The 27910-nt window shown below is 42.2% G+C and overlaps 1 protein-coding gene across 1 annotated transcript in view; it reads right to left on the bottom strand.

Moving 5' to 3' along the window:
- Window positions 1–5279: 5279 nt before the first annotated feature.
- LOC115221553 (low-density lipoprotein receptor-related protein 5-like) overlaps window positions 5280–27910 on the bottom strand; it is a 63453-nt gene continuing 40822 nt past the window's right edge. The window contains exons 17-27 of the mRNA XM_029791753.2: window positions 24952–25068; window positions 22444–22592; window positions 19804–19894; window positions 16433–16595; window positions 14700–14827; window positions 13791–13950; window positions 12970–13067; window positions 10548–10628; window positions 9408–9590; window positions 6470–6697; window positions 5280–5797 (exon numbers count right to left, since the gene is read on the bottom strand). Of these exons, the coding sequence (XP_029647613.1) occupies window positions 5466–5797; window positions 6470–6697; window positions 9408–9590; window positions 10548–10628; window positions 12970–13067; window positions 13791–13950; window positions 14700–14827; window positions 16433–16595; window positions 19804–19894; window positions 22444–22592; window positions 24952–25068 (1730 nt within the window). The 3' untranslated portion in view covers window positions 5280–5465. The remainder of the gene's footprint in view (window positions 5798–6469; window positions 6698–9407; window positions 9591–10547; window positions 10629–12969; window positions 13068–13790; window positions 13951–14699; window positions 14828–16432; window positions 16596–19803; window positions 19895–22443; window positions 22593–24951; window positions 25069–27910) is intronic.

Here is a 27910-nt window from a genome sequence, read left to right as displayed (position 1 = left end):
CCAGAAGGCTGCACCAGGCTCCAGTCTAATCTGGCAATGTTTCTACAGCTGGATGCCCTTCCTAACGCCAACCACTCCATGAGTGTAGTGGGTGCTTTTTACGTGCCACCTGCACAGGTGCCAGGCGAGGCTGGCAACGGCCACGGTCAGATTGGTGTATTTTATGTGCCACCGGCACGGAAGCCAGTCGAGGCGGTGCTGGCATCAGCCACGAGTCGGATAGTGCCTTTTACGTACCACCAGACCAGGGATCCTGGCTGGTTCAATTCGATTTCGATTTCGCTTGCCCCAACATGTCTTCACAAGCAAAGGGGGTTGGCATGGGTGCCTGTCGTACGGTCGCATTGGAGTATTTTACGTGCCACGGCCACGAGTCGGATAGTGCTTTTTACGTACCACCAGACCAGGGATCCTGGCTGGTTCAATTCTATTTCGATTTCGCTTGCCCCAACATGTCTTCACAAGCAAAGGGGGTTGGCATGGGTGCCTGTCGTACGGTCGCATTGGAGTATTTTACGTGCCACGGCCACGAGTCGGATAGTGCTTTTTACGTACCACCAGGCCAGGGATCCTGGCTGGTTCAATTCGGTTTCGCTTGCCCCAACATGTCTTCGCAAGCATGGGGGGTTGGCATGGGTGTCTGTCGTCGGATGAGGTTCTATATCGACTTCGCTTGCCTCAACAGGTCTTTGTGTCCAAGGGAGGAAAGGCATTCATAAGTGGGCTGGGCTCACTTGTCCTGCCTGGTCTTCTCACGTACAGAATATTTCCAAAGGTCTCGGTCGCTGGTCATTTCCTCAGTGAGGCCTAAAGTTCGAAGGTCGTGCTTCACCACCTCGTCCCAGGTTTTCCTGGGTCTACCTCTTCCACGGGTTCCCTCAACTGCTAGGGATTGGCACTTTCTCACACACCTATCTTCATCCATTCTCGCCACATGACCATACCAGCGCAATCGTCTCTCTTGCACACCACAACTGATGCTTCTTAGGTACAACATTTCTCTCAAGGTGCTAACGCTCTGTCGAGTATGTACACTGACATTACACATCCATCGGAGAATACTGGCTTCATTCCTCACGAGCTTACGCATGTCCTCAGCAGTCACGGCCCATGTTTCGCTGCCATGTAGCATGGCTGTTCGTACACACGCATCATACAGTCTGCCTTTTACTCTGAGCGAGAGGCCTTTAGTCACCAGCAGAGGTAAGAGCTCCCTAAACTTTGCCCAGGCTATTCTTATTCTAGCAGTTACACTTTCAGCGCACCCACCCCCACTACTGACTTGGTCACCTAGATAACGGAAGCTATCAACTACTTCTAGTTTTTCCCCCTGGAAAGTGACGGAAGTTGTTTTCTGCAGATTTTCGGAGGTTAATGCTCCCGAGCATCTGCCACATACAAAAACTATCTTCCCAGTTAGCCTACCTTTGACATTGCTGCACCTCTTATGTGTCCATAGCTTACACTGGGTACATCTTATAGAGTTTCTACCTACACCTTTTCTACAGATCGAGCAGGGCCATCTTCCATAACAATATTTTGTGATATTCAGAAGCCACAGAAATGGTGAAACATTGATGTCCATCACACCTAAATGGGATTGAGGGTGGATTATCTCACCTGTCCATGACTTTAAGGTGTTTTAACACCTTAGAGCCATGAGTTATATATACTGCTTTGCCATTGCAGCCACTGGAAAATACACAGAGCATATACATTAAAAAAAAAAAAAGGATAGAGACCCCCTTTGGTCATGGGATTACATCTAGAAAGTTATCCTCTGAGAGGCACAAGTCTGGGCAAGGTGGTTTATGGAAGACCAGCAGTCATCCATGCGTACCAGCCTCTCCTCACCATGCCACTGATGTTATCCAAGGGAAAGGCAAAGGGGCTGATACAGCTTGGCACCAGTGCCATCACAACTCCTTTCTACAGCTGAGTGAACTAGAGCAACGTGAAATAAAGAGTCTTGCTCAAGAACACAACACACAGCCTGGTCCAGGAATTGAACTCACTGCCTCCTGATTGTGAGCCCTGTGCTTTAACCACTGCGCCATGCACTTTCACCCTCCATTAGTATATCTATCTAAATTATAATGGAGAAAGCTACTCATTAATTAGGTTTATATTAATTACTAAAAGGACTAAAAAAAAAAGCAATTATTAAAGGTTTGAACGTCTGGAAATATTTTTGTAAATTCATGTTCTAAGAAACTTCCACAGTCATTGGATTCTGGAAGCACTTATTGTAAAAGCAAGGAGAACCGTAGATTAGAGGAGGAAGAACAACTTGTCTACCTGCCTTAATTGCATCATAGAGACCCTGATATTTTTCTGGATTGATTATTTTTGGCCCAGGTCAAACGACTGTTCCCTATTTTAGCTCCTGAGTATCTACAGCAAATTGTTGCATTAGTTGCCTGCTTTTCATCACGGGGTTGAAGTCCCCTTCCTTCACTTGGAAACGATAACAGTAGAAGTCAGGGAAAGAAAGTCAACGATTGTCTCCCCCTTTACAAACCTCTCTGAAATCCTTCTTTCCCCCACGGGGAAACAGCAATACATAAAATACAGACAATCACATGATCGATCAACACCCTGTTTGTTGGCACTAGTGTTTCTGTTTGTATCTAACACCCGTGGACATATTTACAAAGTCAGAAAACAGCACAGATCCTTCCATGACTTTAGGAAACATTTTTTCACGCTGAGAGTTGCTGAAGCATGGAACAAACTGCCGGCATCAGTTGTTAGTTGTCGGAGCACTGCATCCTTCAAAACTTCCAAGCCTCCTGATTTTCAGAAACATTTTTTCACGCTAAGAGTTGCTGAAGCATGGAACAAACTGTCGGCATCGGTTGTTAGTTGTCGGAGCACTGCATCCTTCAAAACTTCCATGCTTTCTGAGATTCGCCAGCACTACACTTGATTTTCTCCCCTCCATACACACACAAGCATCTATCTGACTCATACACTGTTCACTTTCCAGACATTTGTACATCACTGCATATGCTTTATACGCAATTTTGACAAGTTGTGGTGCACCTGAGCACTGTATACAATAATTTCATTATTATTATTATTATCATGTTTGCAAAGTCAGAAAACAGCACAGCTCTCATGACTTTCGGAAACATTTTTTCATGCTGAGAGTTGCTGAAGCATGGAACAAACTGCCAGCATCAGTTGTTAGTTGTCGGAGCACTGCATCCTTCAAAACTTCCATGCTCCCTGAGATTCACCAACACTACACCTGATTTTCTCCCCTCCATACACACACAGGCATGTATTTGACTCATGCATTGTTCGCTTTCCAGACATTTGTACATTAATGCATATACTTTATACGCACTTTCTGACAAGTTGTGCACCTGAGCACTCTTTTACTTGTTTCAGTCTATTGACTGCAGCCATGCTGGAGCACCACCTTTAGTCGAGCAAATCGACCCCGGGACTTATTCTTTGTAAGCCTAGTACTTATTCTATTGGTTTCTTTTGCCGAACCGCTAAGTGATGGGGACGTAAACACACCAGCATCGGTTGTCAAGCAATGCTAGGGGGACAAACACAAACACACACACACATACATATATATATATATATATATATATACATATACACGACAGGCTTCTTTCAGTTTCCGTCTACCAAATCCACTCACAAGGCATTGGTCGGCCCGGGGCTATAGCAGAAGACACTTGCCCAAGATGCCACGCAGTGGGACTGAACCCGGAACCATGTGGTTGGTTAGCAAGCTACTTACCACACAGCCACTCCTGCGCCTATGTATATATATATATACACACATATATACGACAGGCTTCTTTCAGTTTCCGTCTACCAAATCCACTCACAAGGCATTGGTCAGCCCGATGTTATAGCAGAAGACACTTGCCCAAGATGCCACGCAGTGGGACTGAACCCGGAACCATGTGGTTGGTTAGCAAGCTACTTACCACACAGCCACTCCTGCGCCTATGTATATATATATATACACACATATATACGACAGGCTTCTTTCAGTTTCCGTCTACCAAATCCACTCACAAGGCATTGGTCAGCCCGATGTTATAGCAGAAGACACTTGCCCAAGATGCCACGCAGTGGGACTGAACCCGGAACCATGTGGTTGGTTAGCAAGCTACTTATCACACAGCCACTCCTGCGCCCTTATGGAAGACCAGCAGTTGCCCTGCGCCACTGTCTACAATAATTTCATTATTATCTCACCGATGTTTGGCAGGCTTCCCATTCGATGCTGATTATTAACTGGCAGCAGAACAGCCACAAACGGTAAAAGCTGATTCAGTGTCTTATTTTGAAGTAGAATATTCTCCTCTCAAAATACCTTAACCCTTTCGTTACCATATTTCTGTTGAGATGCTCTGTGTTTCTTTCAATTGATTTTAAATTTAACAAAGAATTTAGTTAAATAACTTAGTTATCATTAAGCTAGTGTTAGGAACATAAATTGTGACTAAGGTTTGGTGGAGGATTTTAATTCAGAACTTATGAAAAGAAGACATTTATACTACAGAGTCAGAGGTGGTTTCAGCCAGGTTGGTATCAAAGGATTAAGAATTGTTTCTCTATTATATATTTTAACCCTTTTGTTACCGTATTTCTGTTGAGATGCTCTGTGTTTCTTTCAATTACTTTAAATATAACAAAGAATTTAGTAAAATAACTTAATTATCATTCAGCTAGTGTTAGGAACATAAATTGTGACTAAGGTTTGGTTGAAGATTTTAATTCAAAACTTATGAAAACAAGACATTTATACAACAGAACCAGAGGTGGTTTCAGTCATATCTTTGTGAGTGTTCCTCCTTTTCAGATCACATTCATTTTAAATGAATATTATTATTATTATCACACAAGAAACGTTTGTTTAGGATCTTCCATGACATCACATCCAGCCCTTGTACACACACACACACACACAATGGGTTTCTTTTCAGTTTCCGTATACCAAATCCACTCACAAGGCTTCAGTCAGCCTGGAGCCATGGTAGAAGACACTTGCCCAAGATGTCATGCAATGGGACAGAACCCTTTCTTCTGTCTGTCTGTGTGTCTCTGTCAGTCTATCCATTTGTCCGTCTTCCTTCCTTCATTAAATACAGACCTCTTCTTCTTTATAATTTATTTTGATTTATTAAATTTTTTTTTTTAATTTCTCCAATAAATTCTCGTGAAAATTTGAAAAACGGACGTGGAAACAAAGAAAAAAAAACTCCCCAAAAAATAACAGAAAATCCAACAAATGAACATTTGATATACTTAATGAACATGTAATTAATGGTGGGGAAAATGTTAAGTTAATAAAAAAAAAAGTAAACAAATATGTAAAATTCTTTGAAAAATGAATCATCACAGCTCTTCGAAAGATGGCCACCCCCAAGACACCACCACCACACCACCACCAGGCTGTCCATATGAAGCATCCCCGGGCTTGCCCACTGTCACAGGAATGACATCCAGGAATTAATTCGGATTGAACCCCTGGAGAAACCGCCGCCACCTCCGGCACCCATTTTGAAAACAGCAGCGCCGCCCCCACCGTAGAGTCCAGCCATTGTGCCATTGTTAGCTGTGCCGCCAGGTCCATGTTTTGGGGAACGAGGTCTTGGTCCGATCGGACACTCTGAGATCCCACCTGCTCCGCAGAAGGCATACAACCGAGAATCCTTGAGCCATTCATTGGCGCCACCAGCTGCTCCACCAGCTGTGCATTGGGTGCGGCTCCAGCCTCCTCTACCTCCATCTGCCACGGTCCCCAGTCCACCAGCGCCACCTGTAATGTAAAAAGAAAAAGAAAATAATTTAACACAACTTTGGTGACATCCATTTGCTATTTGAGCCAGATTTTAGGGTTATTGGATTTGAGTTTTCAATGGGCCCATCGTTGGTGTTTCTCTTTATTATGGGCATCATCATCATCATCATCGTTTAACGTCTGTTTTCCATGCTAGCATGGGTTGGACGGTTCAACTGGGGTCTGGGAAGCCTCATCTGGCACCTGTGCCAGTGGCACATAAAAAGCACCCACTACACTCACGCAGTGGTTGGCGTTACGAAGGGCATCCAGCTGTAGAAACACTGCCAGATCTGACTGGCCTGGTGTAGCCTTCGGGCTCCCCAGACCCCAGTTGAACCGTCCAACCCATGCTAGCATGGAAAGCGGACGTTAAACGATGATGATATATGCATAAATATACACACGTGTATGGTTGTAAATAAGCATGACTGTCATACAAGCGGGGTGGTTTGTTTACTAGTCTTCTGTGGAAAAACCTGACAGATCGTACAGAAACAGGTGAGGGTTGGGACCAGGAAGAGCATCCGGTTGCAAGAAAATCTGCTCCAGCAAAACTCTGTCCAATGCATGCAAGCATGGAAAAGTGGACATTAGATGTTGTTGATGATGAGGATGATGATAAGAAGGTATGAAGTACATCTGACTTACCTTCTGTCTTACTTCCACCTTTTCCACCCTCGGCTACGAGACCTTTGAACTTGGATGGCCACCCGTCTCCAGCCTTTCCGTAGGCACTTTTACCATCGTATCCTCCGCCTCCGGCTCCAATGCACATCACGTTGATGTAATTTAAAGCAATGGGTACAATGAAGAGACGACTGGACGTGAACTTGATGTACCCTTTCTTCAGGTCTCCATGAAGGGGCAGCTCAGGATCTAAACAAGAAACAGCAACCCTGTCAGTCTTGACTTTAGTCTTTTATCTGAATCAGTCGTGAGACTGTGGCCATGCTGCAGCACCGTGTCGAGTAATTTTAGTTGAATAAATCAATTCCAATACATTTTTTTTTTGTTTTCATCCTGGTACTTATACTATTGGTCTCTTTTGCCAAACTGCTAAGTTGTGGGGACGTAAACATACCTGACACCAATTATCAAGGATTGGTAGGGGACACACACACACACAGTGAAATGAATGTTGGGGCCACAAAACCCTAGGTAGGTGTAATTAACAAAGCTTGTGGTTTTTATTATAACATTATATATACATACACACGTGTATATATATATATATATATATATATGTACCCTTTCGTAGCGTAGGAGTGGGTGTGTGGTAAGTAGCTTGCTTACAAACCACATGGTTTCGGGTTCAGTCCCACTGCGTGGCATCTTGGGTAAGTGTCTTCTACTATAACCTCGGGCCAACCAAAGCCTTGTGAGTGGATTTGGTAGACGGAAACTTAAAGAAGCCTGTTGTATATATGTATATATATATATATATGTTTGTGTGCCTGTGTTTTCCCCTAGCGTTGCTTGACAACCGATGCTGGTGTGTTTAGCGGTTCGGCAAAAAGAGACCGATAGAATAAGTACTGGGCTTACAAAGAATAAGTCCTGGGGTTGATTTGCTCGACTAAAGGCGGTGCTCCAGCATGGCCGCAGTCAAATGACTGAAACAAGTAAAAAAAAAATGTATGTATATATAATAATATTTATAATTATGAGTATAATTATAATTAGGGTTCAGCAAAAAAATTTGCTTCATCACATACAGAAATTTAGAAATAGCAGCCAAAAAACTAGGTATTTCTCTACCATAAGAAAATCTCCCAGACAACATATACTCAAAAACAATCAAGGTAGGCAAAGAGAAAAAAACTAACGAATCCACCTGGTTTTTCACGCTGAGAGTTGCTGAAGCGTGGAACAAACTGCCGGCATCGGTTGTTAGTTGTCGGAGCACTGCATCCTTCAAAACTTCCATGCTTCCTGAGATTCGCCAACACTACACCTGATCTTTCTCCCCTCCATACACACACAAGCATGTATCCGAGTCATACACTGTTCGCTTTCCAGACATTTATACATTACTGCATATACTTTATACGCACTTTCTGACAAGTTGTGGTGCACCTGAGCACTGTATACAATAATTTCATTATATATATATATTTGATTAACTGTGGACATGTTTCGGGGTTAGATAGATATGGAAAATGCCAAAACCACATTTCCATTCCATCATTCTTGCTCTTCAGCACAGTATTTCAGGATTCTAAATTTGAGAGCCCTGAAAAAATCTGATCAAAAGGCATCAGAAAAACTATGTCCAATGACCGGTGCCACCCTGAATTCAAAACGTACGATTGAGATCTTGTATTCTCTCTCACCTACCCACGCTTGACAACTGATGTCGGTGTGTCTACGTCCTCATAACTTAGCGGTTCAGCAAAAGAGACTGATAGAATAAGCACTAGGTTTACAAAGAATAAAGTCTAGGGTCGATTTGTTCGACTAAAGGTGGTGCTCCAGCATGGCTGCAGTCAAATGACTGAAACAAATAAAGGAGTAAAAGCGATATGTGTATGTGTGTATATTTTTGTGTTTGTACTCCACCCAGTCTCCACATGACAACCGGTGTTGGTGTGTTTACATCCCCAATCTGTTCAATTAAGCCCCTTCAAGGCAGTGCTCCAGCATGCCCACAGTCTTATGACTGAAACAAAAGATAAAAGAAAGCTTTTTTCCGATGTTGCAACGATTCTACCAGCTGACCACCTTTAATCCTTAAGCCTTTAATCCCTCCATATCCAGCATTTAATCCCTCCATATCCTGCTCAAAATATTCTACCTGTCTTATGCCCAAACTGGCCAGATCCGACCTCTCACACCAACCCTGCAATGTCATTCTAAAAACAAACAATCAAATCATCGAAATCTTGAAGCTATGAGATAATCCAGGATTAACACAAAATAACCCTTTCTACTAAAGGCACAAGGCCTGAAATTTTGGTGGGGTGGGGACTAGTCGATTACATCGACCCCAGTGTTTCACTGGTACTTTATTTATCGACCCTGAAGGGACGAAAGGCAAAGCTGACCGTGGTGGAATTTGAACTCAGAATGTAGCGACGGGTGGATTACCATTAAACGTTTTGCTCGTTGTGCTAACGATTCTGCTAGCTTAGTGACCACCCTTGATTAATTTGGGAGATTAAGATTAAAAAAAAGGCATTTGTGTTTGAGAGAGTAAGATGAATGCTAAAGGGTTCATTGATGGTTTTTGATTTAGGGGCACGGACCCCATTGTGTAATTGGTCTGAGCTGTGCAAGCATGGAAAAGTGGACATGAAGATGATGATGATGGTTGCAATGATAATGATGATGATGATGATGGTGGTTTAATGATGATGATGATGGTTGTAATGATGATGATGATGGTTGTGATGATGATGATGATGATGATGATGATGATGGTTGTAATGATGATGATGATGGTTATGATGACGATGATGATGATAATGATGATAGTTGTAATGATGATGTCGATGATGATGATGGTTGTAATGATGATGATGATGATGACAGCGATGATGATGGTGATGATGTCGATGATGAAAAGAAATGAAACTGAGAGACTTGCCTGGAATACATCGAACAACATGGCTCCAGTTTCCATGGAGACAAACCATGGCCGCTGCAGTGGAAGGCATGTAACCGGAGAAGCACTGAGCGGCGACCACCGTGCCAGAAGGAACCCAGATGTTTGGCACCGAGTTCATCAATCGACCGAGGTGGACGAGGGGCGTCTGACAGTAACCCAAACCTGTTGCAGGGGAGGAGAGAAGAGAATTCCTTCGTTAGGATTGTGTGTGCGTGTGTGTGTTTGTGTGTGTGTGTATGTGTTTGTGTGTGTGTGTGTGTGTGTTTGTGCATGCATGTGTGTATTTGTGTGTGTGTTTGTGTGTGTGTGTATGTGTGTGTGTTTGTGTGTGTGTGTCTGTGTATGTGTGTTTGTGTGTGTGTGTATGTGTTTGTGTGTGTGTGTTTGTGTGTGAATGTTTGTGTTTGTGTGTGTGTGTATTTGTGAGTGTGTGTGTGTGTGTGTGTGTGCATGTGTGTATTTGTGTGTGAGTGTGTTTGTGTGTGTGTGAGAATATAGATGTAAATATACAGACGTCTTTTCTCTTTTACTTGCTTCATTCATTAGACTGTGGCCATGCTGGAGCATCACCTTCAAGAACTTTAGTGTATGTATGTATGTATGCATGTATATGTCTGTGTGTCTGTGTTTGCCCCCCCACCCGAACATCGCTTGACAACTGATGTTGGTGTGATTACGTCCCTGTAACTTAGCGGTTCGGCAAGACAGACCGATATAATAAGTACTGGGCTTACAAAGAATAAGTCCCGGGGTTGATTTGTTCGGCTAAAGGCAGTGCTCCAGCATGGCCACAGTCAAATGACTGAAACAAATAAAAGAATAAAAGAATCTACACCAGTTTCCTTGGCAACAACCAGATCAGAGAATGTAAAACTCAGTCAAAAGCCTTTACCGGGTCCACAAATGCAAGGCACAGGGGCTCCCTCTTTGTTAAGTAGAACCCTTTCTCGGTACAAAGATGCCCTGCATTTCATCCTAGCTAACCCTGGTCCTCATCAGTCACGCTATAACTCTCTCAGTAACTTTTATAAACTCATCAATCGACAAGATGTCTCTCAGGTGTAAACCTTTTGCACTCCTACACACAGGTGAGTCTATTTTGAAACCAAGAGTACCTACCTTCAGCAAAAAATGGTTTTATCCATTTCTTTATTTCCAGCTCACTTGGAACGAAGCCGTTAAAGTCTTCGTAAACGGTCTCTGTGTGGATGAGAGTAAATGTATATATATATATTTCGTTTTTGGATTTGGTTTGCAAGATTCTTTATATGAGTTCGTGTGTTGAAGCATATTCTGTTGTGTCTGGGGAGAGTCATTTTCTTTCTGTGCCTTATAATATAACACCGATTATCGGTGAGCCGGGCGACGTGTCCAGCCCATCTATACTTGCTGCGAGTATACTCTGCGATGACATCTCTCATGCCGGACTTCTTTCTGATGATGTTGCTATTTATGTGCTCTCTCAACGAGATACCAAGCATTGACCTTTCCATGGCTCTTTGAGCCGTTACCAGTCTTTGCTCTTCTCTCTTTGTGGTAGCCCATGTTTCACTACCATATAACATTGCAGGCAGAACTGCACTGCTAATGAGGTTGGCGCGGGTGGTCCTGTCTAACCTTCCCTTGAGCACATCCCTTATGCCATTGAACGACGGTGGAGTGACGATTTCAAGAGGACAATTGGGATCACATGGATGAGAAAGGCGCGATCCAGAGAGAAGTGGACAGCGTGCTGTGACCAGCGGTGTCAAATGGACACTTGACGGACTGGTCGGTCAAAGTGATCAAAGTGATAATATAACACACTCACCGGTAAAATTTCCACTTATTCCTTATTTTTATTTTCCTAAAATTTTCACTGCGTCTTGCAACCCCTTCAATAGTTTTGGCTCTAGAGTCAAAACTATTGAAAAGGTTGCAAGACAACGAAAATTTTAGGAAAATAAAAATTAGTAAAAAGTGGAAATTTTACCGGTGAGTGTGTTATATTGTAAGGCACAAAAAGAAAATGACTCTCCCCAGACACAACAGAATATATATTTATGTTATTGCAGAAAAATCAATAAAGAGTGTAGAATGAATTTGCTTTGAGAAGAGGGAAATCGAACATTTTGGACAGAGCCCTTCATCAGGGTAAAGTTGAAAGAAATAAATGAGAAAGGTTCAGTTTCTACACAAGGAAAGTCTTGCCGATGCAGACCAACACCAGCCTCTTTGAAGTCTGTTTGACCACACATATATATATATATGTGTGTGTGTATATGCATATATTTGTGTGTATACATCATCATCATCATTATTATTTAATGTCCATTTTCCATGGGTTGGACGGTTTGACAGAGCAGGCTCCAGTCACCTATTTTGGCAGGGTTTCTCCAACTGGATGCCCTTCCTAATTCCAAACACTTCACAGAGTGTACTGGGTGCTTTTTCTTTTTACCTGTTTCTATGTATATACGTGTCTACCCCTATCAGACAAAAGAAAATCTTCAGTCTCTGAGTTTATTTATTCTAAACAAACAATTATTTTTAACAGTAACATGTTAAAGCACCCACTACACGTAAAAGCACCCACTACACATAAAAGCACCCACTACACTCTCGGAGTGGTTGGCGTTAGGAAGGGCATTCAGCTATAGAAACTCTGCCAGTTCAAGATTGGAGCCTGGTACAGCCATCTGGTTCACCAGCCCTCAGTCAAAATCGTCCAACCCATGCTAGCATGGAAAGCAGACGTTAAACGATGATGATGATGATGATGATGAGTAACAGAACTTCTTTAACCTTCAGATCAGACAGGTGAGTCACTGGAGAAGTTCTTTCTAGAAGAATTTCCATCCATGCCATTCACCTTGCATGGATTATTAATTTCAGTTTTAATTAAACACTTGTTCTTTTAGAATATTAGTCCTACTACGGACCCAGAAAATACCTTATTTTCTCACTATAACTCTAACAGTTAAGGCCTCATTGTGCTTTTCTTTGTGTATATTCATGGTTGTGGAACAGATGTGTGTTTAAGCAACTTCATTCTTACCTACATATGGATACACCTCTAAGGTTACCCTCTATATGCTTGTGTCTTTATGTTGTATACAACTATATTCGTCATCATCATCATCATCATCGTTTAACGTCCGTTTTCCGCGCTAGCACGGGTTGGACAGTTCGACCGGGGTCTGGGAAGCCAGGGGCTGCTCCAGGCTCCAGTCTGATCTGGCAGAGTTTCTACGGCTGGATGCCCTTCCTAACGCCAACCACTCTGCGAGTGTAGTGGGTGCTTTTTACGTGCCACCTGCACAGGTGCCAGGGGGGGTCCGGCATCGGCCACAATCGGTTGGAGCTTTTAACGTGCCAGCGGCACGGAAGCCAGCCAAGGTGGCACTGGCAACGTTTGGATGGTGCTTTTTATGTGCCACTGGCACAGAAGCCAGTCGGAAATATTGTATTTGTAAATACTAAGCAGCCGTATACTTACCAACAGGCAGCTGTGGAACTATAAAATGGTCTTCCTTTGCCTATCTTTTGTCATGTACATTACCTTGGTTTTCCTTCTTGAAAATGGTGAGTCCGACTGGTTGGATGAAGAAGTCCTTTTCCAGAAGAATGCTTGTGTCGGTTCCTTTCAGCCTGGTTATTCTGGAAGATAATGTAGGAAAAAAGATAATCATCATCATCATCATCATCATCATTTAACGTCTGTTTTCCGCGCTAGCACGGGCTGGACGGTTCGACCGGGGTCTTGGAAGCCAGGGGCTGCACCAGGCACCAGTCTGATCTGGCAGAGTTTCTACAGCTGGATGCCCTTCCTAACGCCAACCACTCCACGAGTGTAGTGGGTGCTTTTTACGTGCCAGGGGGCTCCGGCATCGGCCACGATCGGTTGGAGCTTTTAGCGTGCCACCGGCACGGAAGCCAGCCAAGGCGGAGCTGGCAACGGCCACGTTCGGATGGTGCTTTTTATGTGCCACCGGCACAGAAGCCAGTCAGGGCGGTGCTGGCATCGGCCATGTTCGGATGGTGCTTTTTATGTGCCACCGGCACAGAAGCCAGTCGAGGCGGCGCTGGCAACGGTCACGTACGGATGGTGCTTTTTATGTGCCACCGAATGTAGGAAGATATTCTTTTCTTCTCTTGGCACAAGGCTTGAAATATTTGGGGAGCAGGAGCAGTCGATTAGATCAACCCCAGTTTGCAACTGGTACTTAATTTATCAACCCCGAAAGGATGAAAGGCAAAGTCAACCTCGGCAGAGTTTGAACTCAGAAGTCTCAAAACTTCTGGAATGCATCCCGTATGATGTCCCCTGCCCCCACAACCCTAGCAAGGACCCCATTCCTTTGTTATTCCAACAACACTCACCTCTTAACTGCTCCGGACTGTTTGTCTGTCCAGTAGAGATACATGAAGTCAGCAGCAATGTCGTAAGGGTCAACATTACTGACCGCTACCTCATGCTCTCCACCCAAAAGCTCATCCGTGCTCACTGCCTCAATGTTTCCGGAAACAGCAACGTAAATCCCTAAAAAAAAAATTTAAAAAAATAAATAAATAAAATTGCGGCCATGCTGGAGCACCACCTTTAATCAAACAAATCGACCCAAGACTTATTCTTTGTAAACCTAGTACACTTATTCTACTGGTCTCTTTTGCCAAACGGCTAAGTTATGGGGACGTAAACACACCAACATCGGTTGTCAAGCGATGGCGTAGGGGACAAACACAGACACACACACGCACACATAAATAAATATTCATATATATATACACACACACAAACACACACACAGACACACATAATGGGCTTCCTTCAGTTTCTGTCTACCAAATCCACTCACAAGGCTTTGGTCAGCCTGAGGCTATAGTAGAAGACACTTGCCCAAGGTGCAATGCAGTGGGACCGAACCCAGAACCATGTGGTTGGTAAGCAAGCTACTTTCCACACAGCCACTTTATATATATATATATATATATGATGATTATGATTGATGATGATTGATGATGAATGATGAATGATTGATTGTGATTGATGGTGATGAATGATGATGACTGATGGTGATTGATGATGTTGATGGTGATGATTGATCATGATGAATTTTCCCTCTTATCTCTATCTCATCAACTGCAGCGATCACCGCAACCACCACCACCACCATGCTACTACAACCCTCACCTCACCCCTCCCACTGCACCACTGTCCTCCCTCTCCCCCATCGAACCCCATTAAACCCATGAAGGCAGTGCTGATTGAAACCCTACTGAAATACTCACTGTCGATCCACCAGACAATTCCCCTCGGGTCACTCAAGTCAGTCATGACGTGTTTTATGCTTTTGTGAACAGGATGGAAACTCCACAGGGATGCTGAGTTTTTCTTTATCGATGTTATGTAGATGGCCCTGCAATGAGGATAAAATAGCAAACCAACAGATCTCATTTCCTCCACACACACACACATGTGGCATTATAAAGATTTTAAGCATTTAAATTTTTACAGTTCTATATTTAAGAGATGAGGGATTATGTACATTATTTACATTTGATGGATATTTGTCCTTATCTTTGGACGAGCCAGTTTCTCTACATGTCTCCATTGAAGTCTACCGTCGGCTCCGTACCGATTAGAGAACACAGTTCTGTATTTAAGAGAAGAGGAATTATGTACATTATTTACATTCGACGGGTATTTGCCCTCATCTTGTTTGTTGTTAACACAACGTTTTGGCTGGTATACCCTCCAGCCTTTATCAGGTGTCCTGGGGAAATTTTGAACCAGGGTTCTCATTCCTATTGTTGTTATTATTATTATTATTATTATTATTATTATTATTGAGTGAGAGAGCAGTGCATGCCATCAAAGTGACACTGGGGTAAAATATACGAAGCCCAATATACCCATCATGACTACCCGTCTGATAAAGGTACACCAGGCACATTATTATTATTATTATTATTATTATTACTAGGCACCATTCAAGTGTGATTGTTACCAGTGTTACCTTACTGGCACTTGTGCCTGTGCTAGTAAGGTGCCAAGAGCACCATCCGAGCGTGATCGTCGCCAGAGCGGCTAACTGGCTTCTGTGCCGGTGGCATGTAAAAGGCACCGTTCGAACGTGATCGTTACCAGCATCGCCTTACTGGCACCTGTGCTGGTGGCATGTGTAAAAAGATTCAAGCGAGGTCGTTGCCAGTACTGCCTGACTGGCCCCTGTGCCAGTGGCACGTAAAAAGCACCCACTACACTCACGGAGAGGTTGGCGTTAGGAAGGGCATCCAGCTGTAGAAACTCTGCCAGATCAAGATTGGAGCCTGGTGCAGCCATCTGGTTCACCAGCCCTCGGTCAAAATCATGCAACCCATGGTAGCATGGAAAGCGGACGCTAAACGATTATGATTATTATTATTATTATTATTATTAATATTATCATATGGTTTGAAAGACAAGCTAGTTTTTGATGGAGTTTCTCTATATGTCTCCGTTGAAGTCTAAGGTCAGCTCCATACCAATTAGAGAACACAGTTCTGTATTTAAGAGATGAGGAATTCTGTAGATGAGGATAAATACCCGTCAAATGTAAATAATGTATTTAAATATTTTTTTGAAAACAGCATCAGTAAAGAAATCTGGGGTGGGAAACATCTCACCGACAGACCAAATCTCACCTGTATTTGGACTGGAATCAGCTCTCTGATTAATTAATCAATTAATTAATCACAGCATTGATTAAATTTATGTGGCTCATGCCAGCTGAGTGGACTGGAGCAATGTGAAATAAAGTGTCTTGCTTAAGGACACAATACCCCACCAGGAATTGAACTCACAATGATATGATTGTGAGCCGAATGCCCTGACCACTAAGCCATGGTCACGCAATTACAGTCTTCTGTAGACCCCTACTGGGTAGGGATATATATACCTTGTGCTACCTAGGGTTACATTCTACTGTCGGAGGCCCCTTCTTGGGAACCCTGCCAGGAATATAGAGAAGAACATAACTTACCCAGAGAAGAGGTCGATAGCCAGGCCAAAAGTGTGGTTTAATCCGGTCTGGATGAGGATCCGATAGTGTTTGGTGTCCATGGAAAGGACTCCAATGTTGCCGGATTTGTTGTCAATGAAGTACAAAAGACGGGTGGTCGGTTCGATCACGATTTCACCAAATGCTGCACCGAAGGAGAGAAACGTCGAGCGCGTTAAATAGATTCTGCTCACACGCCATGCAAGCGGAAGCAGCAGTGGTGGGCATGGCAGCAGCAGCAGCACTCCCACCACCACCACCACCACCATCACACATCAACAACTACAACAACAGCAATTATTATTATTATTATTATTATTATTATTATTATTATTATTATTATTAAGGTGGTGAGCTGGAGTCAATCTAATCGACTGGCCCCCTCCCCCAAAATTTCAGGCCTTGTGCCTAGAGTAAAAAAAAATTATTATTAAAAAAAAGATTATTATTATTATTATTATTATTATTATTATTATTATTATTATTATTGAGTGAGAGAGCAGTGCATGCCATCAAAGTGACACTGGGGTAAAATATACGAAGCCCAATATACCCATCATGACTACCCGTCTGATAAGGGTACACCAGGCACATGCATCACAACCATATGTGCGCGACATGGTGATCTCATATCAAGATAAACAGCACATGACCTTCCAAGTGGGGCCCTGTTAGAATTTTCTTCTGGTCGAGTAACCCATCAGGTCCCTGAATAAAAGTTGTTTAAGGATGTTGAAAGAACCACCCATGTTTCCAGAGGTGAATTATTCAAACCCCAAAGAATCCCTCTCAACACATGGCTATGATGCTCCCCCACTACTTCTGCTCGTGATCAGAGATGCACATATCATCAGCCACTAAGGGACATGCTCAACTGGTTAAGGTCAAACAACTGACAAGCAAATCTGTGGTATTGAGCAGAATATTTGCTGTAGCCCGTCTTTTGTACCAAGACAAAACAATGTACATGATAACACTTCCAATCAGTTAAGATCAGAAGCCATGAGAGTCACTGCCTGGTACTGCAATTATTATTATTATTATTATTATTATCATTATTATTATTATTATTATTGAAGTGATTAGCTGGCAGAATTGTTAGTGCGCTGGGTGAAATGCTTAGTGGTATTTTGTCTGCCGTTACGTTCTGAGTTCAAATTCCGCCAAGGTCGACTTTGCTTTTGGGGTCGATACATAAAGTACCAGTTGCGCACTGGGGTCGAAGTAATCGACTTAATGCCTTTGTCTGTCTTTGTTTGCCCCCTCTATGTTTAGCCCCTTGTGGGCAATAAAAAAATAAGAAACGTTAACAGGTTAGACAAAATATTTAGCTGTACTTCATGCACTTTGCATTTAGAGTTCAAATCGTGCCGAGGTTGACTTAGCCATTCGTACTTGATAAAATAAGCACCAATTGAATGCTGTGAGTCAATGTAATTGTCTTATCTAGTGCCCAGAAATTGCTGGCCTTGTGCCAATATCTGAAACCATTATTATTAAGGCTGAAGGCGTAACTGGTAGAATAATTAGCAGGTTCAAATTCGACCAAGGTTGATTGGTCTTTCATCTTTTTGGGGTCGATAAAATAAGTACCAGTTAAACACTGGGGTTGATGTCATCAATTTACTCCCCCTTCACAAGAATCTTCAGGCCTTGTGCCTCTTGAAGGCTGGCCCCCTTCGAATTACTGGTACATCTCATTTTTGGCAGTTGAGTGGATTGGAGCAACGTGAAATAAAGTGTCTTGCTCAAGGACACAAGGCACTGCCAGGAATTGAACTCCTGGCCTTGCAATTGTGAGCTGAAAACTCCTAACCACTAAGCCAGGCTTACTGTATCTTGGCCATCTTCTCTGGGAATCAACACACAAAGGCTTTGATGGTTATCAGATGATTTGGTAGAAGTCTGTTCACCATCTTTCAAACAGCAACTTTGGCCACCATGTTGAATTCAACACCTCTACCCCCTCTTAGACATACTCTCTTTTCTCTTTTACCCTTTTACTTGTTTCAGTCATTTGACTGCGGCCATGCTGGAGCACCGCCTTTAGTCGAGCAAATCGACCCCGGGACTTATTCTTTGTAAGCCCAGTACTTATTCTATCGGTCTCTTTTGCCGAACTGCTAACTGACGGGGACGTAAACACACCAGCATCGGTTGTCAACAATGCTGGGGGGACAAACACAGACACACAAACATATACACACACACTTATATATATATATACATATATACGTCAGGCTTCTTTCAGTTTCCGTCTATCAAATCCACTCACAAGGCTTTGGTCGGCCCGGGGCTATAGCAGAAGACAATTGCCCAAGATGCCATGCAGTGAGACTGAACCCGGAACCATGTAGTTGGTTAGCAAGCTACTTACCACACAGCCACTCCTGCGCCTATTTGTAAGATCAACAATCAGTGCAGGGCCCATGGTTTTTGGGAAACACTTTTTTATCAGATTCAGAATTGTTGAATCAGGAGTGGCTGTGTGGTAAGTAGCTTGTTTACCAACCACATGGTTCCGGGTTCAGTCCCACTGCATGGCATCTTGGGCAAGTGTCTTCTGCTATAGCCCCGGGCCAACCAATGCCTTGTCAGTGGATTTGGTAGACGGAAACTGAAAAAAGCCTGTCGTATATATTTACCTGTTTGTTTACATCCCCGTCACTTAGCGGTTCGGCAAAAGAGACCGATAGAATAAGTACTGCTCCGGTCTTATCTGGCAAAGTTTCTACAGCTGGATGCCCTTCCTAACGCCAACCACTCCGAGAGTGTAGTGGGTGCTTTTTACGTGCCACCTGCACTGGTGCCAGGCGAGGCTGCCCATAAAAAATGAAGTCTTAAAATTTCACTGTATTTAGATTAAACGTTATGGTAAGCTTTCACCATCTGAAAGAGAAGGACAGGATGCAACTGTTAGCTTTGGGTGTCGACTCCCTACTGGACATTTCGTATGGTCAGTCAGGTGCTTCCAGGTGAGTTCATGTCCAACAGGTAGGAGCAGGTTTTGCATTGTGAAAACGCAACCAGGGGGTATATATGGGTTAAGGGTCCCTTTTCTGTGTTTTTCCTACTACTGGCTTTCCTTGTTGTCTTCATTTACTTGGATTAAGGGTCTGCTTTCTGTCCCCTCTTTCGACCCTTTTACAGATGAGTTGTGGCACACCTGAGTTCAGTACACACTAAGTTCATAATCATTATTCCTTTTATCGTTTCAAGAAGACAAAGGAGGAGGGGGGGAGGAGGAGGAAGCAAAGAACCACAAAAACAACAACAAAATCAACAACATCAACAAAAACAACAACAGCAACAACAACAGCAACAACGACAACATACATTGGCTGTAATCTTACATATAGAAGAATCTTGAAGTAAGGTTTCGTAATAATCTCCGTTGAGTTTCGAGCGGCTGATAGAATCGTCTTCGGCATCGGTCCAGTAGACCTACAGAGAGAAAGGGAGGAACATTGTTAATCTCTCCCCCAAACGTCTCTCCATTCCGCATCATCCCACTCTCTGTTTGCCCACCACCCTTCTCTCACCCCCATCTCTCAATATACATGCACATTGCCAGCCTCGCCTGGCACCTGTGCAGGTGGCACGTAAAAAGGACCCACTACACTCACGGAGTGGTTGGCGTTAGGAAGGGCATCAAGCTGTAGAAACATTGCCAGATAAGACCGGAGCCTGGTGCAGCCTCCTGGCTTCCCAGATCCCTGGTCGAACCGTCCAACAACCCATGCTAGCATGGAGAACGGACGTTAAACGATGATGATGATATGCCACCCTGGAAAATGGACATATTATGATGATGATGATGATGATGATGACGATGTGCATCATCATCATCATCATCATCATTGTTTAACGTCCGCTTTCCATGCTGGCATGGGTTGGACGATTTTGACTGAGGGCTGGCGAACCAGATGGCTGCACCAGGCTCCAGTCTTGATCTGGCAGAGTTTCTACAGCTGGATTCCCTTCCTAATGCCAACCACTGCGAGAGTGTAGTGGGTGCTTTTTACATGCCACCAGCACGGGGGCCAGTCAGGTGGTACTGGCAATGACCTCGCTTGAATCTTTTTACACGTGCCACCGACACAGGTGCCAGTAAGGCGACGTTGACACATGCCACCGACATACATACACATGCATATTTATATCTCTTCACTTATATATCCCTGGTGATTGCTTCATCTTCCACCTCTTCACAGATGTTTGCTATCTCTTTGTGCTTCTCCATCTTAAATGACCCTCCAAACTTTCCCATCCATGGCCTTTCTGATGATTATGCTGTCCCGTTGCAGATCTGCATGGTTTGAAGAAAAGGTGACAGGCGAAAGTTGTAACTTAGCGTTCCCAAGTGATTAGGTCTGCATACATCGTCACTTTTCCATCGCCTTTGGACTTTTGGCTGATGGAAGGACAAATAAGGTCACCATAACAAGAAGTCTGTGCGTCATTGGATTATCTCTATTCATATAAAGCTGTCTGTGTATGGCAGGTTTGGTAGCCTTCAACTAACACCATCTCCTCCTAGACTCTGCGGCGCAAGTTGACCAAAATTGAAATTATGATAGAAGAAGGCTTGCTCTTCCTTCCGTAGAAAAAAAAATTCAAATCGGACCATGTTAACACCAAAAATTATTTACATCAAAAGGGTGCTTTTTTTCTATGAAAATCCCTATTTTTTACGATTTTTTGACTGCTGTGTCGCCATTTTTCGGTGTATTTCAACCAGAAAAATGTACACTTAAAGAGAATAACAAGCTACATAATGCAAAATTTTTACTTTTCAAAAATTCCAATTCTAAAGGGTCGAAACAAACCTGAGCAACGCCGGGCGATACTGCTAGTAATGATAAACACTTGGATAATACAAGTACCATTCTCTGAGTCTCTGTGATAAGTACCTGGTGACAGACCAAAGTGAGAGGATCAGTTATCACGTGAAGCCATAGGTTTTATATCAGAGTGTCCCTCTCATAGAAGGATGCTGTGTCAACAGCTAGGGGTCCCTCACTTCCACTGGTTTTACTGTGAACCCTAAAACCAACCATCATATATACTAGTTGAACCATAGCTGGGATCCTGACAGGTGTTATTACTCTGGGCCAGAGTTAGACTTAGGAACCATCCTCATTTGAAACCTGAAACTCCTGAACTAAAACCCTACAACTCGATGCAGTTTAAAGTCATACCCATACATACAGATGGTAGGAGCAGGTTTTGCATTGTGAAAATGCAACCAGGGGTATATATATGGGTTAAGGGTCCCTTTTCTGTGTTTTTCCTACTACTGGCTTTCTTTGTTGTCTTCCTTTACTTGGCTTAACCCTTTAGTGTTTAAACTGGCCATACCAGGCCAAAATTGTCTTCCTGTTTTATGCTCAAACCAGCCAGCTCTGACCTCTCACACCTACCCTACAAAGCCATTCCAAAAATAAACAGGGACATCATCAAAATATCAGAGCTACAAGATGCTGTACAATTAATTTAAAACAATGTGATTAAATAGGCTTTACATTTGACAGAGTAATCTGAATGCTAAAGGGTTAAAGGTCTGCTTTCTGTCCCCTCTTTCGACCCTTTTACTTGTAACTGCAGAAGACCACCATTGATCATTAAGAACATTGGACATCTAAACAAATATTTATACTTTACACTTGTGGCTCCACTGGTGACTACCGAACCCAGCCCTTGGTAAACATTCACATTATTATAATTCTCTCTTTACTCTTTTACTCTTTTATTTGTTTCAGTCATTTGACTGCGGCCATGCTGGAGCACCGCCTTTAGTCGAGCAAATCGACCCCGGGACTTATTCTCGATTAAAGGCGGTGCTCCAGCATGGCCGCAGTCAAATGACTGAAACAAGTAAAACAGTAAAACAGTATATAACAACATTATACACACTGGATGTGAGTGTATATAACCAGTAAACCTATCAAGCGTGTCACTGAGGCAAGCTTAAGTATGGAAACCCATCTCACCATCATCTCTTTGGAGTCGAAAGCAATATCAATCGGTTGTTTCAATGGAGTAATTGGAAGAGCGTTAATTTCCATGTTCCATAGATTGATTTGGTATAAACGCCGCAGCCTCTGGTCAGCAATGAGCAGGAACTCGTGGTATGTGATATCTTTAAAAGAAGACAATAAAAAGTCATTACAGAGATGTACTTGCATAGCAAGTGACCTGATCTGAGATTGTGTGCTGGAACGAAAACAATTGCAGCGTGGAAGGTTGTTGTATGTTCCTTCTTGAGCCATACCTTGCTCATAAGGGCCGGTTTCTTGGTGTATAGGTTCCCCACCTGGACGGGACGCCGGTCCGTCGCAGGTGAGCTGCAAGATGCAGAAGGAAAGAGTGAGAGAGAGTTGTGGCGAAAGAGTCAGTAGAAGTTTTGCCATTACCTTCTGCTGGAGCCCTGTGGAGCTTAGGTGTTTCACTCATAAACACACACATCGCCCAGTCTGAGATTTGAACCCGCGATCCCTCGACCGCGAGTCCGCTGCTCTAACCACTAGGCCATGTGCCTCCACAGTGTGGAAAGTGCTTATAAGCCATTTAAGAAACACACAAAAACCATTAGATTGACATCAACATTTAAATTTAATTTGTCAAAATATTTTCGTTGCTTTCAGACTGCGACCTGTTCACTGACAAAACTTCAGAGATGCAGCATGGAGTTTTGTCAGTGAACAGGTTGCAGTCTTAAAGCGACGAAAATATTTTGACAAATTAAACTTAAATGTTGAAGTGAATCGAACGGCTTTTGTGTGTTTCTTAAATGGCTTATAAACACCTTCCATGCTGCAATTGTTTTCGTTTCAGCACACGATCTCAGATCAAATCACTTGCTATGCAGGTACATCTCCATATATATATACACACACATATATATATATATATATATATATGTAAATACATATATATACATATATATATATACAATTGCAGATTGGAAGGTGTTTATAAGCCATTTAAGAAACACACAAAAACCGTTAGATTCACTTCAACATTTAAGTTTGTCAAAATATTTTCGTCGCTTTGAGACCACGACCTGTTCACTGTTTCGCGGTCTTAAAGCGACGAAAATATTTTGACAAATTAAATTTAAATGTTGAAGTGAATCGAACGGCTTTTGTGTGTTTCTTAAATGGCTTACAAACACCTTCCACGCTGCAATGAAAAGTCAGACAATTGTAAATGTTTGTCAGAACGTAAGGACATCAAGGCAGTGATTCTGGCAGAAACGTTAGGATGCTGGGCGAAATGCTTAGCGGTATTTTGTCCGTTTCCATCTACTAAGTTGACTCACAATTTTTTTCCATGTTGGTATGTGTTCTTCAGGCGAGCTGGCAGAAACGGTAGCACACCGGGCGAAATGCTTAGCGGTATTTTGTCTGCGTTACGTTGTGAGTTCAAATTCCGCCGAGGTCGACTTTGCCTTTCATCCTTTCGGGGTCGATAAGTTAAGTACCAGTTACGCACTGGGGTCGATGTAATCGACTTAATACCTATGTCTGTCCTTGTTTGTCCCCTCTGTGTTTAGCCCCTTGGGGGTAATAAAGAAATAGGTATGTGTTCTTCAGGATTTGTTAAAGGAAATTTTGTATGGTTGGATGCTCTTCCCGTCACTAACCTCACCTGTTTCCGAGAAAGGTAATATTTCCCCATGGATATGTGTATGGCTCTGTGTGTGTGTGTGTGTGCATGTGTGTGTGTGTGCGTGTGAGTGTGTATGTGTAAGTGTGTATGTGTGTGTGTGAGTGTTTATGTGTGTGTGTACGTGTGTGTGTGTATGTGTGTGTGTGTATGCGTGTGTGAGTGTGTGTGTGTGTATGTGTATGTGTGTGTGTATGTGAGTGTGTGTGTGAGTGTGTATGTGTGTGTGTATTTGTGTGTGTGTGTGAATATATATGTACAACTCTATGCATATATATATTTCACAGAGGTGTGAAGGAAAGGAAAAAGAAACATATATACATACATACATACAGCCATACATACATACATACACATACATACATACAGCCATACATACATACATACATACAGCCATACATACATACATACAGCCATACATACATACATGCATGCATACATACATACATATATACATACATACACACATATACATACATACATATAGACACACATACATGCATACATACACATACATACATACATACATACTTAAAGTTAATCCAAGCATGAAAACACAAAGAGAAAATACCACAACGCGAGGACGTGGAACAAATATAGTATTATTGGACGCTCAGGAAAGAAGGAGGGTTTAACGTTTCGAGCAGAGCTCTTTGTCAGGAACATAGAAGGAAAGATCCAGAGAAGAGAAGACAGAGGAAAAAAAATCGCCAACAATACACACAAGGTCACATTTTGACATACATACATACATACAGACAGACATACAGTCATACAGACAGACGGACAGACAGACAGATACCATAAAAGAGCTGAAACTGGCTACTCACTTGCAGTGCATTGTCCGTTGTCATTGAGGTGGAAGCCAATGGCACAGAGACAACGGTGACCATTCTTTTTAGGAAGACAGATATGGTAGCAACCTCCATTGTTCTTCACGCAAGCATCTGGAATATGATAATCTTTCATAACATTTCTGTACATTTGTAATATTTGTATGAAATTAGCAAACATTGAATTCTTCACTGCTTCACTGTGTGGTAAGTAGCTTGCTTACCAACCACATGGTTCCAGGTTCAGTCCCACTGCTGCATGGCACCTAGGGCAAGTGTCTTCTGCTATAGCCTCCGGCTGACCAAAGCCTTGTGAGTAGATTTGGTAGATGGAAACTGAAAGAAGCCCATCATATATATATATATATATATATATATATATATATATACTGGGTGCGTAAGATATTTGAGGACAGATTCGTGTTTATAAAAAACAGGTATATAATAACAGATAATAACTTTATTTATCAAAAAATGCTGTGAGTATAAAAATAGACCTTCTTTTCTATAATCTTATTCAATAAAGCCACCTTCAGCTTCAACAACTGCTTCTATATGAGATCTAAATCATCTACATACTCGGATCAAGTGGTTCTGGTTCATTTTGGACATTACTCTGACTATGGAAGCTTTCAAAGAATCTTTGGTGTTATGGACGTGTTCATTGACCCCTCTCTCAACAATGCTCCACATGTAATAGTCCAGTGGATTGAGATCTAGGGAATTAGGAGGTCAAATGTTAGGGGTTATATGATGATGAAAATTTTCAGCCATCCATTCCTGTATTACTAGAGCCATGTGTGATAGTGCAGAGTCTTACTGAAACACATATGGCCTTCCATTGCATACACTGTCTGTCCAGGGCTTAACAATTATTTCCAGAACCTCAGTGTAGGTGGCAGAGTTAACTCTAAGACCTTATGGAAAGAAGTAAAGAAGCATCACATGTCCTTCATTGCTGACAACCCATAAAGCCATGACAGGTTCAGGAAATTTTGTATGCGTAACACGTGGAACTTCAGAATGGTCTGCACATAACCATCTGTCATTTCTTCTGTTAACTCTTTGATCTAGGCCAAAGTTTTTCTTGTTTGAGAAAAATCAAATCAAATCTTCTTCTGCTGGATTTTTCAGTTTGTTTAAGAACTTCTTAGATCTGATGTAGTGATTTTCTTTTGCTTTGTCTGACAAATTCACCTTTCCTCATCATATAAGGCTTATATCTGATGTCTTTGTGGACATTTTTGACTGTTCCTTCTGACACAGGAAGATCTTTTGCAATTGACCTTATGGACTTTCTGGGATTGTAATCAATGTTCTGTTGAACTTGGTGGATAAATTCAGGTATTCTGATGATTTCAGAGTGTTTAGAATGCTTTTTATGCTTTGATATTGGTGATACGTTTCCATCTTCAGTCTCTAGCTCCTTACAAAATTTGTAGACGAAAGATCTGGCATCTTTTAAAAATCAAGATATTTCTAAATTGCTATGCTCAGCCTTTATAACCACAATAATATCATGTCTCTTCATTTCTTGAGTAAGCTGAGGGTCTGCCATTATTAATTTCTGAAACAAAGATTATACATTGTGGCAAAAACTTCCACAATGACCCAAAAAGGTCCTCAAATACTTTACGCGCCCTGTATATGTTTGTGTGTCTGTGTTTGTCACCCACCCTCGCTTGACAACCAATGTTGGTGTGTTTAAATCCCTTTAACTAAGTGGTTTGACAAAAGAGACCTATAGAATAAATTCTGGGGTTGATTTGTTTGACTAAAGGCGGTGCTCCAGCATGGCCACAGTCAAATAAAAGAACAAAAGAGTGAAATATGTTAAATACCTTCCCCCGTGTAAATGTTTTTCTTTTACTTTTTACTTGTTTCGGTCATTGGACTCTGGCCATGCTGGGGCATCATCTTCTATAGTTAAGCCAAAAGAAATGGACCCCATGGTAGTTAGTCTATCAATCGCTTTTGCTAAACTGCTAAGTTACAGGGATGTATACAAACAAACACTGGCTGTCAAGTGGTGGCAGTGGTTTACAAATATAACACAAACATGAAGATACACACAAACACACACACATACAGACACACACATATATACACACATTTGTTTGGCTTCTTCCAGTTCTATTTACAAAATCCACTTACAAGGCTTTGTGCTCAGAGTTTTAGTAGAAGACACTTGCCCAAGGTGCCACCCAGTGGGATTGAATCCAAGGCCACATGGTTGGGAAGCAAGCTCTTAACCATGCAGCCATACCTACATTTATATATGTTTGTCAAAATAAATTTGGGCATAACACTGTTAACAAAAAACAAAATTATAGGACAAAGAAAAGGACAAAATTATAGGACAAATACTTATGGAACAAATAAAAGGACAAAATTATAGGCCAAATAATTATAGGACAAATAAAAGGACAAAAACAAAACTACGCAATGTGAATAGTGTATTGGTTTGAAAATCAGTTGTAAGAAGTAAAACAGTTTATGCAGTACGATGAAAAGTAATACTAAAAATGAGCCCAGATATGAATGCATAAATCCCCTTCATCAGATGCCAGTTAAACTTCATTGTGGTTTTGACACCTTTTGACAGTTCCATTTCAGCTATAGATGTTGAGAGCAATGAAGCAATATGTATGCATATCGGCATCATCTGCATCATCATCATTTAATGTCTATTTGCTATATGACAGGAGTTGGATCTGTGAGTATATATACACATATGTGTGTGTGTGTGTGTGTATGTTCGTGAATGCACCTCTGTGTGTCCAGAATAGTTTTCCTACACATTTTCACTGGGAAAATTTTTTGTAGGAAAGTTTGCTTTAAAGGAGACACACAAGCAGATTGTAAACTGTTTAACTAATTTTAAAGAAATTAAGTTTCTCTAAATGGTAGGTTAGTTGATGAAATTGCCATTTTAAAGAAACAGCTAATCATTTTT

Source organism: Octopus sinensis, linkage group LG18 (genome assembly GCF_006345805.1).
Source record: "Octopus sinensis linkage group LG18, ASM634580v1, whole genome shotgun sequence".
NCBI classification, from domain to species: Eukaryota; Metazoa; Mollusca; class Cephalopoda; order Octopoda; family Octopodidae; genus Octopus; species Octopus sinensis.
The sequence above is the reverse complement of the archived record's forward strand: the minus strand, read 5'-3'. Positions and strand labels throughout refer to the sequence as shown.